We start from the raw sequence: 14,529 nt of genomic DNA, 5'->3' as shown, positions 1-14,529 counted from the left end.
CCAGCAGGGAGACCACACCTTGATGGTCTTCACCAGGTTGGCTGTGCTGTTGGCCACCTCCTTGGCTGACTGGACAAACTGGCGCTTGGCCACAGGGTTGGCGGTGCGGGAGGAGGCCAGGCGGCAGGTGTTGCACAGGGCCGAGGTGTGCTTCGCTACGATGGTGGCTGCTGACAGCACCTGTGGGGAAGAGCAGGATGAGGCTCCACCAGGATGTCCCATCCCTGCAACTCTCCCTTCCCGCCAGCCCCACGTCGGGCACCAGTGAACAGAGTTTTTTCTTAGGATCCTAGATGGACTGCCAAGGTCCTGCATGCCCATACAGCCCGCCATCTGAACTGTCACCATTGCACCAAAGCTGACAGCTAGTTCCTCAAACAGCTGATGAAACACAAGCCATAATCTTGGCCAGCTCTTGAGATGCAGCTCTTCCCAATAGCTTCAGATTCCCTTTCATTCAAGAAAATGCCCATAACGGTGCCCCATCTCATGCTCACCTGGGACTGGGTGCAAGCAGGGTCCACTAGGTTCTGGCAGGCCATCTGGATAGCTTGGTTAGCTCTGGCAAACTGAGTGGGGTCTACCAAGCCCTGCTGTCCAGCCTGGCTGTTGGGGTCCGAGACACCCACAAGGTAGGCAGCCTAGAAGCAAGAGTGAGGTGGTGAGAGCTCATGAACAGGGGGGTGGCCCAGAGTGGGCATGGGCTACAGAGGAGGCTGGCAGCACCATACCAGAGGGCCAGGCTTGCAGGGACAGGAGAGAGGTGCATATGGCAACTGTGCAACAGGGGTAACCATGAGGGCTGGGACCGAACGTGTCTCACCTGTGCAGCTGCTTCTGTCAGCCCGCACAGAGCTTTGGAGGCAGCACTGATGGAGTCACCAAACTCAGGCAGTTTGCTGTTCTTGGCATTCTGGGAGATGCCAGCCATAGACTCTCCCAGCACCTGCAGAACATACCATGCACTAGTCAGAGACCACTTCCCACTCCTGCACTGTGCTCCAAGGCTCAGAGGTCAGTATGTTTCATTAACAGGGGCGGAACTACCTTTTCCTTTGCCCAACATGCTTCCCAGGCTTCCCCATCCTTCCCCAAACCTCCACCTCCAGCTCAGAGCTCACCTTGGAGTTCTCCATAACACTGTCAAGGCAGTTGAAGTAGGACATATCATTGACGGTCTGGGTGGGGTTCTCTAACAGCTCCTTCACCGTCTGTAGGGACACAGGAATGACATGAATCAAGGGAATGGTTCATGCCTTCCACTGGCACCTCCTCTTTGCTCCCTCCTGCCCCTTGCAGCAGGGTGCAGCTCCCTCCTCCACCATCTCAGCACCCAGCCATCTCAGCTCCTCCACTGCTTTGTCAAGATGTGGCTTCTCACCTCCAGCTCCCGCAGGGCGTTGTCACACTCCTTCTGGCCTGGCGCCTGCTGGGTGCACATGGTGATCAGCTGGTTAATGCTGTCGGTCACGGCCCTGATGGGGACAGGGAGAAAGACCCACGGATCAACACCAGCTCTGCCACCTGGGCCCACTGCTACAGCAAACAGCTCACAGGGAGTGGTTCTTCCTACCGTGCTGCTGCTGCCAGCTGATTCTTGAGGTTGGGGGCTGCAGGGTCAGCGGACAGCGCCTTTGCAGCCAGCAACAGCTTGCTGGAGGACATGGAGATGCTCTTCAAGTTCGACACTACCTGCGCCTGGTCTTCCTTACTCTGCAAGGCGACAAGAAGAGTTTACCTGCAGCAGACTTCCAAGCTCCACACCCACTCAGGGTTTTCTCCAGTGGTTTTCAAGCTGAGCCGGTTCCCTTCATCTAACTTGTTCACCAACAGCAAGAATATGGCGGCAACTCTTGCTGAACAAACACAAGCCACTTCCTCCCTGTTGCTGCTGCTTTGCACAGCCCCGGACCACATCCCACCAGCTGTGTTGGCCACAGCCAGCCTAATCACCACTGCCTGGCCAACCTGCCTGCAGCCAGCTGCCTTCTCGGGCACCCCAAACCTCTCACAGTACCCAGGAACCCCCAACAGGTGTTTGCTCTTACCGGGGACTGGCTGGCCATCTCCACTCCTGCCTGCAAGAACTCATTGAAGTCCTGCCCAAATTTGCCAGAGGACTTGGCCAGGTCTTGAGGGGTGCCACGCGATGCCTGCACCAGCTCGTTGGCGGACTGGTTCAGCCCTGCAGCCGCCCGGTTCAGCTGGCTCTGCGCCTCCTGGAAGCTCTTGGTGCTGGGAGGGAACTGGAAGCAGGGAGAAAAGTTAGGAGAGGTAGCGAGGGGGATGGAGACAGAGGATGAAGGTCTCGCACATGCTTGGGGATATGCTGCAGAGGAAGCTGGTGCGGACAGACCTGTTTGCCCTTCTACAAGGCTTCCCCTTTCTCCTCCCACCCCTGCTCAGCTCACCGAATCTGCCAGCAGCCTCTTGCTGGCCTCTCCCACCATGCGGATGGCAGCATCCACATCCCGCTGTCCCGGCAGGCAGTTGACGCAGCGGCTCAGGGCTTGTGACACCGCCTTGGCCACCTGCAAAGAAGCAAAAGAGCAGTCACCTTCCCCCGGCCAGCCCCATGGCCCTTCCAACTGGCTGGCAGGGGGCACCGGAGTCCCCATTCCCCCTTACCTGGGCCAGGCGCTGCTGGCTCTCTGGGTCCCCGGGCTTGGCCACCGCTTTCCGCGCCTCCTCGATGAGGTTGTTGGCTTTATCCATGACATCGCTGGCGCACTCCAGCATGGCGCTCTGCGCCTGCGGGTCAGGGGTGTTGGCTGCCACGCCACGGGCAGCCTGGCTGAGCGAGCGCAGGGCCTGGGCCACCTCTCGGGCAGCGATCCCTGGGGGAATGGAGAGGTTAGTGGCTGCCAGTGAAGCCCCCACCCCTCTCCCAGCCCCAGCACGGAAGATGGTACCTGTGTAGTTCTCGTTGCCCTGGGCTACCTCCCCCAGGAGGTGAGCGATGGCAGAGCTGATGGCTTTCGTGCTGTTCCCCAGGTCTTGGGCACACTTCTCCATCTGTGAAGGTGTAAAGGGGGGCCATGCTGATGGGCTGTATCTCCACCCTCCACACCCATGGCTCCCCCACCCCAGTGGCTGTCCTGCATTGCCCCATGCTGCCCTTCCCTGCATTCTTACCGTCTCTCCTGGCAGAGGCTTGAGCTTGCCATCACGGGCAGCTGCCTTGGCTTCCTGCAAGTCCCTCTCCAGGCTCTGCACCAGACCCAGTGCAGAATCTATCTCCAAGGGTCCACATGCCTCCTGAGCCTGCAATGGGAAGGTGAGTGAGGTGACCAATGAGTCCACCCTGCTGCAGCAGAGACGATGACATGCTACCATCCTGTCCCTGCTGTCCCACCCCTGCTCTGCGTAGCCAGGGCCCTGCTGTGGGACAGGACCCAGCCTCTCACCTTCTGGGCAGCTGTGCGGAGCTCAGCCAGAGCTGCAGCCAAGTTCTTGGCACACTGGCTGAGCTGCATGGCAGAGGCTTGGTCTGTGATGGTGGGGACGGTGGCCTTGGCTGCAGCTACCATCTTCCCACCAGGCTGCAAGAAAAAGCCATGAGAAGGAGACAAGCACACAGCACCTGTCTGCTGCCCATGTGCAGCAGGTTTCCTGGTATCTTAGGAGGGCCAGGCATGGTAGGAAAGCTGTAATGCCAGAGCTGGTGTGAGAGGCTCCAGGCAGTGTGGGTACCTGCAGGAAGTTCTGGCTGGCAGCAATGAGAGCCAGCTGGGCACTGGGGCTGTCTGGCTGGGACTGGCTTCCTCGTACACCCTGCACCAGCATCGGGATCTGGTCTGCCACCACCTGTAGGAGAGGAGAGTCACTGGAGAGTCTTGGCCGGGACCAGACAGATCTAAGCCAGGACCAAAAGACTGGCTCCTGGGGGAGCTGCATGAAGACCCCACGGCTCAGCCTGCCAGCTGCAGCTGAGCACAGAACCCTGGCATGACTGGTGGGAGAAGGGACAGGGACAGGCAGTGCAGGAGATGCCAGGACCATCTGGGGTCTTACCTTGCAGCTCTGCACCAGCTGCTGCTGTGCAGCGGGGTTCTTGTTGGAGGAGGCAGCGTGCTGCGCGGCCGCGATGGTCTGGGTGGCAGAGGCGGCTGCTTGCTTGGCTGCATGCTAGGGGGGAAGGCACAGGTTAGCACAGGTGGCAGGGCAGCCTGTCCCGAGCCCCCCGCCACGCACTGGGGCTCAGATCCCCCCGAACTTCTCCTCCCACGCCTGTGACACTGGAGCATCCCCAGCACCCTTGGTACCCAGCATCCCAAAGTGACATGGTGTGCACAAGGGAATGGAAGCTGGGGGGACATCTCTGTGGGAGGTAGCACAGACACCATCCATGAAAAGGACTTCATCCCTCTAGAAAGTGCAGGGATGGAAGGGGGTCCCAGACAGTTCTCGCTCACTGACTGTGCCTCCTTGCCCTGTGTGGTCCCCTTGCCCAGTGTCTCACCTCCAGCTTGTGCACAAGCTTCTTCTTGATGGCATTCTGGGCTGCGGCGTTGGTGGCCATGCGGAGCCCCTCTGCTGCCTCGCGCAGCCGCTGCTGCTGCTCCTCGCTGTCCGGGTGGGCTGCAGCTCCCTGGAAAAAGAAGAAAACCATCACACCTTGAAAGGGCCACCTGGTCCCTTGTCCTCCTGAAGTAGCAGCAGTGCTTTGGCCTGATGCTGGGGAGCACCCCCAGGCAGCCTGGTGCCAGGGAGATGCCCAAAGCCTTTCTTCGAGAACTCAGCAGTGGAAGAGCTGCCACCCACAGCTCCAGGAGCCCCATTCCATTGCACAGGTCCTCAGCTCAGTGCAGGGCCTTGCTCTGCAACTCACAGAGTGCTAGGGGTTGGAGGGGACATTTGTAGATCATCTAGTCCAACCCTCCTGCTAAAGCAGGCCTAGAGAAGGTTGCACAGGATGGCATGCAGACAGGTTTTTAGTATCTCCAGAGAAGGAGACTTTACAGCCTCCCTGGACAGCCCCTTAATGGCTCCCCCACCCAAGGGCTGTTTGCCCCCTCTGCAGCACCAAGCGGACGGGGTGAGATGGGGCTGGGGACCAAAGCCAGTGTTCATCCTTCCCCACAGAACTGACCTTTGCAGCCTCCACCATCTTGGCAGTGGCATCGGCCAGGATCTTGGCTGCACTCAGCAGCTTGCGGGAGTTCTCCAGGTCTGTCTCTCCCTCTGCATCGGCTTTGATGGCATTGACAAGGTCGGAGGTGGCCTGGGCCAGAATACGAGCCTGCCGCACCATCTCCCCTGGGACAGAAAGGTAGGGTGGCCTGTTAGCAAGTCCCACAGCCTCCCTGATACCTCCCCATCCACCATGCTCTACCCCAGGTGCCATAAGCTGCTCTCACCAGCATCGCCCATAGAGCTGAATATGTTCTCGGTGACATTGAGGATGGTGTCAGTGGCCTGGTCGTAGCGCCCGATGGGCTGCCCGCCCAAGGCATGCTGCTTGATGTGCTGCAGCAGGTCATTCAGGGCCTGGGTGACGGCCGTGGCTGCCACCCCCACCTGCTTCAGGAGCTGGTCATCGTTGGTGGCTGCCTTGGAGGCCTCCACACAGCCTTCTGCTGACTTGGCTACCAACTTGCCAGCCTCGATCAGCTGCTCCTGGCAGACTGGGGAGCTGATTGTAGGAGCCACTACCTATAGGGGAGAGGAAAGGCTTGGGTAGAGTGTGTGGTGGGCTCCTTGTAGGAGCTGTGCAGGGAGAGCTGTCCCCCACTTCTGCTCCTCCAAAGAAGATACTCAGTGCGTGGGGCACAGTGACAGGGATCCCAGGCAGCCCACGCTTTTGGTGCCAGACCCCTAATGTCCTACTTGGGGACGCGTAGTCCTGGCACACCCCTGACCCCACCATGGAGCTGCCACGAGCCAGGTGACGCTCACAAACACTCCACGGTGAGGCTTAACCGTGCCACTTACCTTGGTGCAGGCCACCAGCTGGGAGGTGGAGAGGGCGCACTGAGTGGCCGCAGCGATCACCTGCGTCTGCAGCGCCGAGTCCTCCGTCTTCTGCGCCACATTCTTGGCTTTGAGCACCAGCGCAGCAGCAGCGCTGGCCACCGCCTTCGCCAGCTGCATGAGCATGTCCTGGGGGGGGACGGAGAGGGTCAGCATAGGAGCCACGGTGATGGGAGCACCAGCAGCTGCCTGCAGGGCTCTCACGGAATATTTAGTGGGAAAACGTGAGCTCTCAGGGGGCCTTTCATCCACTCAGGCGCAGCACCTGACACCTGGAGCAGCTGGCAACACCCTGACCCCATCTGTACAATGTACTACAGCCTGTGGTGAGGCTGTAGTCCCCCTTCAGCTTCAGCCTGCACCACCATCACCATTGCCCGGAGCAGCTTGGGCAACACTCAGCATCACCCCAACACCCGCGACCTGCTCATTGCCCACTCCCCAGCCAACAACCAAGTCCCCAATTGCAGCACAGTGACACCCTGCTGCAAGGCACCACTGGCACTACCAAATGGCCAGAAAGTGGCAAACCCCTCCAGCCAAGCGGCAATGTGCTACTTTTGGCTGGGATAGAGTAAATTCTCTTCAGAGCAGCCAGTATGGGTCTATGTTTTGGATTTGTGTCGATAATACAGAGATGTTTTCATAATGGATGAGCAGTCCTTACTCAGAGCCAAGGCCTTTTCAGGGGGACTAATGCTGTTTAACATCTTTACTGGAGACATGGACAGTGGAATTGAGGGCACCCTTGGCAAGTTTGCTGATGACACCAAAGTGTGTGGTGAAGTCAACACACTGGAGGGAAGGGAGGCCAGCCAGAGGGACCTTGACAGGCTTGAGAGGTGGGACCATGACAACCTCAGGAAGTTCAACAAGTCTAAGTGCAAGGTCCTGCACCTGGGTCAGGGTAACCACAGGCACAATTACAGGCTGAGTGGGGAATGGATTTACAACAGCCCTGTGAAGGACTCAGGGGTGTTGGTTGATTAAAGGCTCACTGTGAGCCAGCAACATGAACCTGCAGCCCAGAAAGCCAACCACATCTTGGGCTGCATCAGAAGTGTGGCCAGCAGGGCCAGCGAGGTGATTCTACCCCTCTACTCCACTCTTGTGAGACCCCTCTTGCAGAGGTGTGCCCAGTTCTTGAGCTTCCAACATAAGGACATGAAGCTCTTGGAGAAAGTCCAGAGGAGGGCCACAAAGATGATCAGAGGGCTGGAGCAGCTCTGCTATGAGGACAGGCTGAGGGAGTTGGGGCTGTTCAGCCTGGAGAAGAGAAGGCTCTGAGGACACCTTATAGCACCTTCCAGTACCTGAAGGGGGTAGAGGAAAGCTGGGAGGGACTTTCTAAAAGGGCAAGGAGTGATAGGACAAGGGGAATGGTTTCAAACTGGAAGAGGGTAAACTTGGTTTAGGTACTAGATTCTCTTCTGTGAGGGTGGTGAGACACTGGCACAGGTTGCCTGGAGGAGTTGTGGCTGCCCCCTCCCTGGAAGTGTTTAAGGCCAGGTTGGATGGGGCTTTGAGCAACATAATCTAGTGGAAGTTGTTGGAACTAGATGATCTTGAAGGTCCCTTCCAACCCAAACCATTCTATGAACCATTCTATGTATTGCCCCAGCAGTGAGTAGCTGGGGGTTCACAAGAAGGTGGAAGGGGACACAGGTGGGACAGCTGACCCCAACAGGCTAAAAGGATATTCTGCACCATATGATGTCATGCTCAGAATATAAAGCTGGGGGAAGAATAAGGAGGCGATGTTCAGAGTGATGGTGTTTGTCTTCCCAAGATATAACTGATGAAGCCCAGCTTTCCTGGAGATGGCCCCACGGGAAGTGGTGAATGAATTCCCTGTTTTGCTTTGCTTATTAAATCATCTTTATCCCAATCCACGGTTTTCTCATTTTACTCTTCTGCTTCTCTCCTCCATCCCACCAGGGGGGAGCGAGCAAGTAGCTGTGTGGAGCTCAGGCTGGGCTTAAACCACAAGGAGCATGACCCAGCAAGAAGCCTCCTCTGCTCTAGGAAGGCACAGGGCCACACCGCCAGCACGCAACTGGCAGCAACCGGCATGTGGCAAACAGCTTCCCCTCAGGGCATGAGACCTGATGGCACACCACAGATACCAGGATTAGCTCCTGCAGCACACTGCTGCTGAACACTGGCGGCCCCAGATGGGAAACCCTTGGGGCAAACACCATGGTGTGCAGGGCAGCCCTCCTGCCACCTGCTTGCTCGCAGTGAGCAGCCCTACACCCCACAACACCTGAGCCTCCGGCCACCAAGCCAAAAATGTCACAGCATCCCCTTGCCTCCTGCAAGCCAAGACTAGTCCTGCTGCCATCCACCACCTTTGCAGACAGGAAGAGAGACCGGATAGTGCATGCACCCAGCACCAGAGACCCCAGACTGCAGCATCTGAGCCCAAGGAGGGAAGCAGATACACTCAGGTCTGGCAGCTACGGGGTAGAGCATCCCACTGCAGCTGTGCAAATTGTCTTCCAGATTCTAAATCTGCCCCTTGCAGCTGCCCTGTCCTGGCCCTGCTGCCTGGCTGTGCATAGCCCCCTGCCCTAGTGCCAGCTTTTCTGCTCCCCTTGGCTCTCTGCCGAGGTTTTTCTGCTCACCTCAAGGCTGCACAGCTGCCATCAAGAGAAACATCTTTTTTTTGGAGTCTGTTTTGGTTTGCACTATGGCTGGACCTTCCTCCCTAGAACAGCGTGCCACCTCCCTTGTGCTGGCAGGAGCAGGCGTGGGAAAGCAAGCTGGCTGGAAGTCAGCTCGGCCAAAACACACCACCCCCGAAGATTCCAGCCACCCTGAGTGTCTGACAAGGCCAGGCAGCTCCCAGAGGCAGGCAGCAGAAGACAGGAGCCGAGGCAGCTGCAAGAGAGAACTCTCAGGGCAGCACTCATCTGGCTAGTGACCCGAGTGCATGGACTTCTGAGAACCAATCACCATAAAAGCAGATTTTTGAGAAGAGCCTTTCCACAAAGAGTTCAGCTGATTGCCCCCAGAGGAGCACCCCTCACACCAGAGAGGGCAAGGACCACCAAGTCATGCCTACAGCCCCCTTTTACCGTCTTTGGGTCAGAGGCAGGCAGGATCCAAGCACTCCGGCTTTCTGGGATCTACACAAGAATCCACAAGACAAGAGGTGTTATGTCACAGCAGCTCTAGGGACAGAGATGGGCAATGGCCTGCTGCCTCCCTCAGCAAAGTCACCACCAGGCACCGGCCAAGCTTCAGCCCGGAGCCTTCCTGCTGATTCTGAGTGAAGGTGGATGGTTTTAGGCAGCAGGTGTCCCTGGGCACCACCAGATGCACTCACCTGGAACCGCGGGTCGGTGTCGCTCTCCCCGATCTGCTGCAGCAGCTCCCCACTGGTCTGGCCCACGAGGCCAGCAGCCTGCAGGAGATTCTGGCGAGGCTGCAACGAACGAGGCAAAAGCAACAGTGAGCTCATGAGTAAGTCCTAAAGACTCACGCGATGGCTCCCCCGTGGCTTCCACCCTCCTCTCAGCCCCACAGCCTCTCCAGCCACCCACCTCAGCACTGGCAGGCTGTGCGGTTTTCAGCAGGTCCGAGACGGCGCTTGCCAGGTTCTTGGCTGCCTGCAGAAGCTGCCGCCCATTCCCTCCCTCATCCTCCATCAGTGCAGCCAGGAGTTTGACACCCTTGGACATCTCCGTCAGGTTGGAAGAGATGGTGGTGACAGCACAGCCCACGGCGGTGTAGTCTGTGTCTGCTGGATCCCCTGCACAGGGAGAAGATGAGTTGGGATGGAACATGTTTCAAGTGATGCTCAAAGAGCATCCCTGCACCTGTCACTGATGTGGTCCTGGGTGGGGAGAGACCCCCCCTGGCTCCTAAGACTGCAAGTTGGTTGCATCAGTTGAGTTTGGGCAGGAGAGACTGGGGAAGGAATGCTGCACTGTCCCATGGCCATGCCCAGAGCTATGGCAGGGACCAGACAACATGCTTCTGGTTCAGAGGATGGCAGGTCAGCCAAGGACTGGGAGGAAGGTCTGAGCTGGGCTGGGCACAGGCAGGGATCCCGGGGCATGTAAAGGCAGAGCAAACTGCAAGGGCACAACTGGCTCTACAGGCACATGAGCAGCAGTGGAGGCCCATTTTGCTCTAGCTGGGGTACGCTGGCTCCTCCTGATGGACAGCAGGAGACACGACCTTCAGCCAAACAGGAGAGACCAGCCTTGCCCAGAGCTGGGGAATCTTTCTACTCCGGCTCTCCACGTACCTGCAGTGAGGTTGACCACTGAGGCTGTGCCGGCAGTGATAGCATCCACTTGGGAGTGGATCTCATGCTTTGACTCGTCCATCTTGTTTTTGCGCCAGGCTTTGGAAGCCTGAAATGGGGAGAACAGAGTCAGGAGGTGGTGGGGGTGGTGTGGAGCTGTACCCATGCTCACACAGATGCAGGAAAGAGGAGACAAGGAAGAAGGAAGGAAGTGCTGTGACAACCCAAAACTCCCCAGCCCATCCTGATGAAGCAACATGACCAAGGATCCTCTCTGCTCCTGCCTCAAGAGCTGGATACAACCTCACCTCATTACAGGCAGCAGATCTCCCAAGAACCTTCTGAAACCTCTCCTCAGAGCACAGCCAACCCCACCCAGCCCAGCCAGCCACCTCCAGTGAGGTCCCCCCCCCACCTCTCCCCTGGCACTCACAGCATCCTGCCCCAGGGGTGGCAAGGTCTCGAAGTCATCCAGCGTGGCCTGGGCTGCATGCACAGCCTGCATGCTGGAGTTGATGGTGCCAGTCAGGGCTTGCTGGGCTGAAGTCTGCAACACATAGACAGACTGAAGTATGCTGGGAGTTTGACATCTTAAATATTCAGTTCATGTGTCCCGCTGCATGCAGCGTAACATACTGCTGATCACAGGCACCTCCATAAAGTGGGGTGCACTCAGCAATAAGAGAGGGTCTCCCCTCTGCACCTACCACTGGGAAACGCCCCATCCCACTATGGGTACAAGTGTGTCTCACAGTTAACCAGCTCTTGGGGAGAGGGGAGCAGATGAAGCAGGACCCCACAAGGCTTTTACAGTAAGCTGGTTTGTTGAGTGAGGCCAAAGAAAACAGCTTCCCCATGGCCTTTTCCAAGCACTTCTCCAGCTGTAGAGGACATGGCGTGCACCAAAGCCAGGCACAGGGTTCTGCTGCAAACTTCAGCACTGGTGGAGCTGGCCAGGCACAGCAGCTCAGGGCAGCTCAGCTTGAAGGAGAGGCTGCAGCAGCTGGCTGGGGGAGAACGCCTGGCCACACACCCAAATGGATTGGTCTACAAGAGCCCGATGGGCACCTTTTGGAGTTTGCACCCTATGGTGGGCACAAGGAGAGCTTACCAGGGGAGGCATGTGCCCTCGGTGCATCTGGCCACTGGTGACTTGCAGCTGAGGCTGAGGCATCGTGCCCACCTGGAAGTTTTCGGGCCCTCCAGCCCCCGTCCGCATGATGGCTGGCAGGGCCACCGAGCCCAGCTCTGCCTTGCCCATACAGTTGAACTGCTGCTGCAAGATTGTCGGCCTGAAATGGGGAGACATGCCAGGTGAACGGGTGCCCACAGCCCTGGCACCAGGCTCTGCAGGAGCCGAAGGACTGGCAGCTGCTCCTCCTCCAGACATGTTGTGCTGCAAACTCAGCTGGAGCCGGCTCTCCATTCAGCTTCTGGTTGGCGACTAACCTACTCCTTGAGGACTTACTTCTTTGGAGACACTGCGTCTTCCAGCATGGTGGACTCCTCATCCCCCTCCAATCCAAAGTGGTCTTTGCTCTTTTTCTGCAGAGGGAAAGAGGAAAAAAATGTTACAGCCAGCTCACACCCCCCAGCCTTCCCCTCCTCCTGCAGCCCAGGCACCGTACCAGGCCACAGGGTCCCCCCAGCAGCACTGTGTGGTGCTTGGAGGCAGCTGGAAGGGGCACTCTGCGACCCCCTCCAGATAGGAGCCAGTTTCCAGCACCCAGCCACCCTTCCCAGTACACTCCCACCTTTTTGAGGATGATGTCAATGTAGCCAGCAATCAGCTGTGCGATCTGCTCCCCCTCCGTCGTCTGCACGGAGTAGTAACCATCCTGGTAATCTCCAAAATCCTGGAATGGCACAGCACAGGGTAGCACTGGAGCAGGGCACTGGCGGCCATCCTGAGCCCCTCTGGTATGTGCTAAGCACCCAAGACCCAGCCTCCCAGACAAAAGCTGGAGCAGGCACCAGAGGAGGGCATGGCTGTCCCTCTGTACAGTAATACCCCAAAGAAGGGCTTGCATGAGAGCAGCCCCCCATGGGGGCACCACTGGGGAAAGGGGTTGGAGGACCCTGTGCTTAGGGATAAGGTTTAGGGGCAGACTTGGCAGTGCTTGGTTTACAGTTGGACTTGATGACCTTAAAGGTCTTTTCCAAACAAAACAATTAAATGATTCTATAACCAGGGCTGGTCCCTACCAGGGTGAAACTCTTAGGTGAGGCTGCCCAACGCTTGATGTTGGTCAGACTCCACTCCTGAATCACTTCTTTGGTCTTCTCATCCACGCGCATCACACACTCCTTGGTGATCCCCAGCAGCCGCGGCACCAGCTTGTTCTTTCCCTTCATCTTCTCCTGCAAATCCAAAACAGGATTGTGGGCTGCCTGCTGAGATGGGCCATCCAGGTTGAGACCTTTAAAGTCTCCTTCGGCTACCAAACACACCCAAGGTCACACTTTCAGCTGATGACAATTATGACATGGGGCTTCAAAAGGATCGGAGATGGGAAGGCAGTGCACATGGAAAACCAAAAAGGAGAGGTGGACAATGGGGACACAGGGAAAACTGGAGAAATGTGGATTAAGGGGCAGCAGCTGCATGGAGATACAACACACGGAGATATGCTGGAGAGAGGGAATTTTGGCCATGGGCACTGCTGCTTTACCTTGACCAGGAAGAAGGAGACCCCATAGGTCTTGAGGGAACGGGCAAGTTTCACGTAGCGAACTTTGGCCTCAATCTCACTCATGTTCCCACAGTTCTTGTGGGCCTGCAATGGCAAAAAGAACATCATGGTAGCATCGTGGTCCCCTGTTTGTACCACCACTGCCCTGTGACAGCCTTTCCAGGCCGCCCCCACCTCATCAGCATCCCCCACCCCTGCTACAGTATTCCTCTGACCTCGAGAACCTCAGGAGCTGCCTTCTCTGCCCACCTACAGCTTCCTGCTTCTGTTTCTCACTCACCAACCTGCTACATGTTGCCTCCCGAGACCAGAGCAGCCTCAGCCTTTGGTGAGGGACAAAAAGAAGCCCAGGTCTCAACACTCTCCCCCATACACGTACCATGAAGATTTTGCGCTCCCCTTTCTGCTTGATATACTCCTTGGGCAGGAAATCCTTCAGTCTGCCAAGAGACAAGCCAAAGCCGTCTGTTAGCAGTGTTTGTCTTCAACTACAAGGACACCCAACCCAGAGCCTTAGACAAACCCCTGCAAGTTTTTGGGAGGAGAAAGGATGTGGGAGAGCTTGCTGCAGTAATGAAAGCAGCCCCAGAAGCTGCCCTGCTTAGAGTAGGGTGGAGGTGCTGAGGATGCACATGGCATCAGGGGAAACCACATGGTGGGCTGAGGTCCCTCCCATCAGAGCTGGATGCAAGTCCTAGGGGGTGCCAGAGGGAGGAGGATGGGGAGCTGGCATTCTTTGCAGCCCAGCATGGACCGCCACTCTCAGGCACTGTGCTGCAGCAAGGAAGGGCTGCTCCAGAGCCATCTGCACCCCCGAGCCCAATATGCCAGTGCAGTGCTGGGGGCTGCCAAGCTGCTCAAGCCACCTGGGGCTCCTCAGGACACTCACTCCAGAAAACCCTGCTTGTGCTTCTGTTCATTGTGCGGCCCGAACTGGATCTGGCACTGGTAGCCAGCAAACTCGCAGGCTTTGTCAAAGGAGACAGGGTGGGAACCATTAAGGATGTCGTCACGAGCCTGTGTGGGAAGAGAAGACACTACTATGGCCTGGACAGCCAAGCAGCCCTGACACTGCTCCCTGTCGCACTGGGTAGAACCCGTTTTCCAGACAGGAAAGAGGTGGCCATGAAAAAGAGGAGGATTTATGGGTAGGCTGTCCCCTACACGGACCAGCACCATGCCTGTGAGAGGAACAGCAGCAGAATGGTTCCCACCAGGCAGAGGAGACATGGGATCCCCTGAGGAGGTCCACAGTACACAGAAGGGCAGGATTGCCAGCGTTTGCTACTACCCAGCAGATAATTGGGCATCCTGAAGTACCCCCCATGGTGGCTCCTGGCCAAAATCTCAGCCACCAGCCCTTTCAGAGGTCTGACACAGGGCAGCAGAGCCAGGTACTACAGGGAGCTGTACCTGCACGTAGAGCAGGTTGAGCTGCACAGGATCTCGTGAATCCACATTCTGGTCAGAGTAGAAGAACTTGCGCCGCAGCAGCAGCGTCTCGTTGTCATCAATGCCTTGCTCGCGCAGGGTCCGGCCGTGGTCCAGCCAATTCACTGTGGGCAATGCCAGGGAATGAGCAAGGATCCAGGCAGGGCTGGTCCC

The 14,529-nt window shown here is 57.5% G+C and overlaps 1 protein-coding gene across 2 annotated transcripts in view; it reads right to left on the bottom strand.

The window, feature by feature from the left end:
• TLN1 (talin 1) overlaps window positions 1-14,529 on the bottom strand; it is a 37,302-nt gene that overhangs the window by 13,411 nt on the left and 9,362 nt on the right. The window contains exons 6-36 of one of the 2 annotated variants that reach the window (XM_051642116.1): window positions 14,338-14,480; window positions 13,814-13,941; window positions 13,304-13,364; window positions 12,904-13,008; window positions 12,437-12,592; window positions 11,986-12,087; window positions 11,700-11,776; window positions 11,343-11,523; window positions 10,665-10,778; window positions 10,232-10,340; window positions 9,522-9,730; window positions 9,305-9,403; window positions 9,054-9,104; window positions 5,935-6,102; window positions 5,361-5,655; window positions 5,093-5,259; window positions 4,463-4,591; window positions 4,015-4,128; window positions 3,694-3,807; window positions 3,408-3,542; window positions 3,136-3,264; window positions 2,913-3,015; window positions 2,629-2,837; window positions 2,412-2,531; window positions 2,049-2,246; window positions 1,574-1,713; window positions 1,382-1,475; window positions 1,122-1,211; window positions 824-946; window positions 498-641; window positions 19-180 (exon numbers count right to left, since the gene is read on the bottom strand). In XM_051642116.1, coding sequence (XP_051498076.1) covers window positions 19-180; window positions 498-641; window positions 824-946; window positions 1,122-1,211; window positions 1,382-1,475; window positions 1,574-1,713; window positions 2,049-2,246; window positions 2,412-2,531; window positions 2,629-2,837; window positions 2,913-3,015; window positions 3,136-3,264; window positions 3,408-3,542; window positions 3,694-3,807; window positions 4,015-4,128; window positions 4,463-4,591; window positions 5,093-5,259; window positions 5,361-5,655; window positions 5,935-6,102; window positions 9,054-9,104; window positions 9,305-9,403; window positions 9,522-9,730; window positions 10,232-10,340; window positions 10,665-10,778; window positions 11,343-11,523; window positions 11,700-11,776; window positions 11,986-12,087; window positions 12,437-12,592; window positions 12,904-13,008; window positions 13,304-13,364; window positions 13,814-13,941; window positions 14,338-14,480 — 4,169 coding nt within the window. The remainder of the gene's footprint in view (window positions 1-18; window positions 181-497; window positions 642-823; window positions 947-1,121; window positions 1,212-1,381; window positions 1,476-1,573; window positions 1,714-2,048; window positions 2,247-2,411; window positions 2,532-2,628; window positions 2,838-2,912; window positions 3,016-3,135; window positions 3,265-3,407; window positions 3,543-3,693; window positions 3,808-4,014; window positions 4,129-4,462; window positions 4,592-5,092; window positions 5,260-5,360; window positions 5,656-5,934; window positions 6,103-9,053; window positions 9,105-9,304; window positions 9,404-9,521; window positions 9,731-10,231; window positions 10,341-10,664; window positions 10,779-11,342; window positions 11,524-11,699; window positions 11,777-11,985; window positions 12,088-12,436; window positions 12,593-12,903; window positions 13,009-13,303; window positions 13,365-13,813; window positions 13,942-14,337; window positions 14,481-14,529) is intronic. The other variant, XM_051642117.1, reaches the window with a different exon arrangement.

Source organism: Apus apus, chromosome Z (genome assembly GCF_020740795.1).
Source record: "Apus apus isolate bApuApu2 chromosome Z, bApuApu2.pri.cur, whole genome shotgun sequence".
NCBI classification, from domain to species: domain Eukaryota; kingdom Metazoa; phylum Chordata; class Aves; order Apodiformes; family Apodidae; genus Apus; species Apus apus.
The sequence above is the reverse complement of the archived record's forward strand: the minus strand, read 5'-3'. Positions and strand labels throughout refer to the sequence as shown.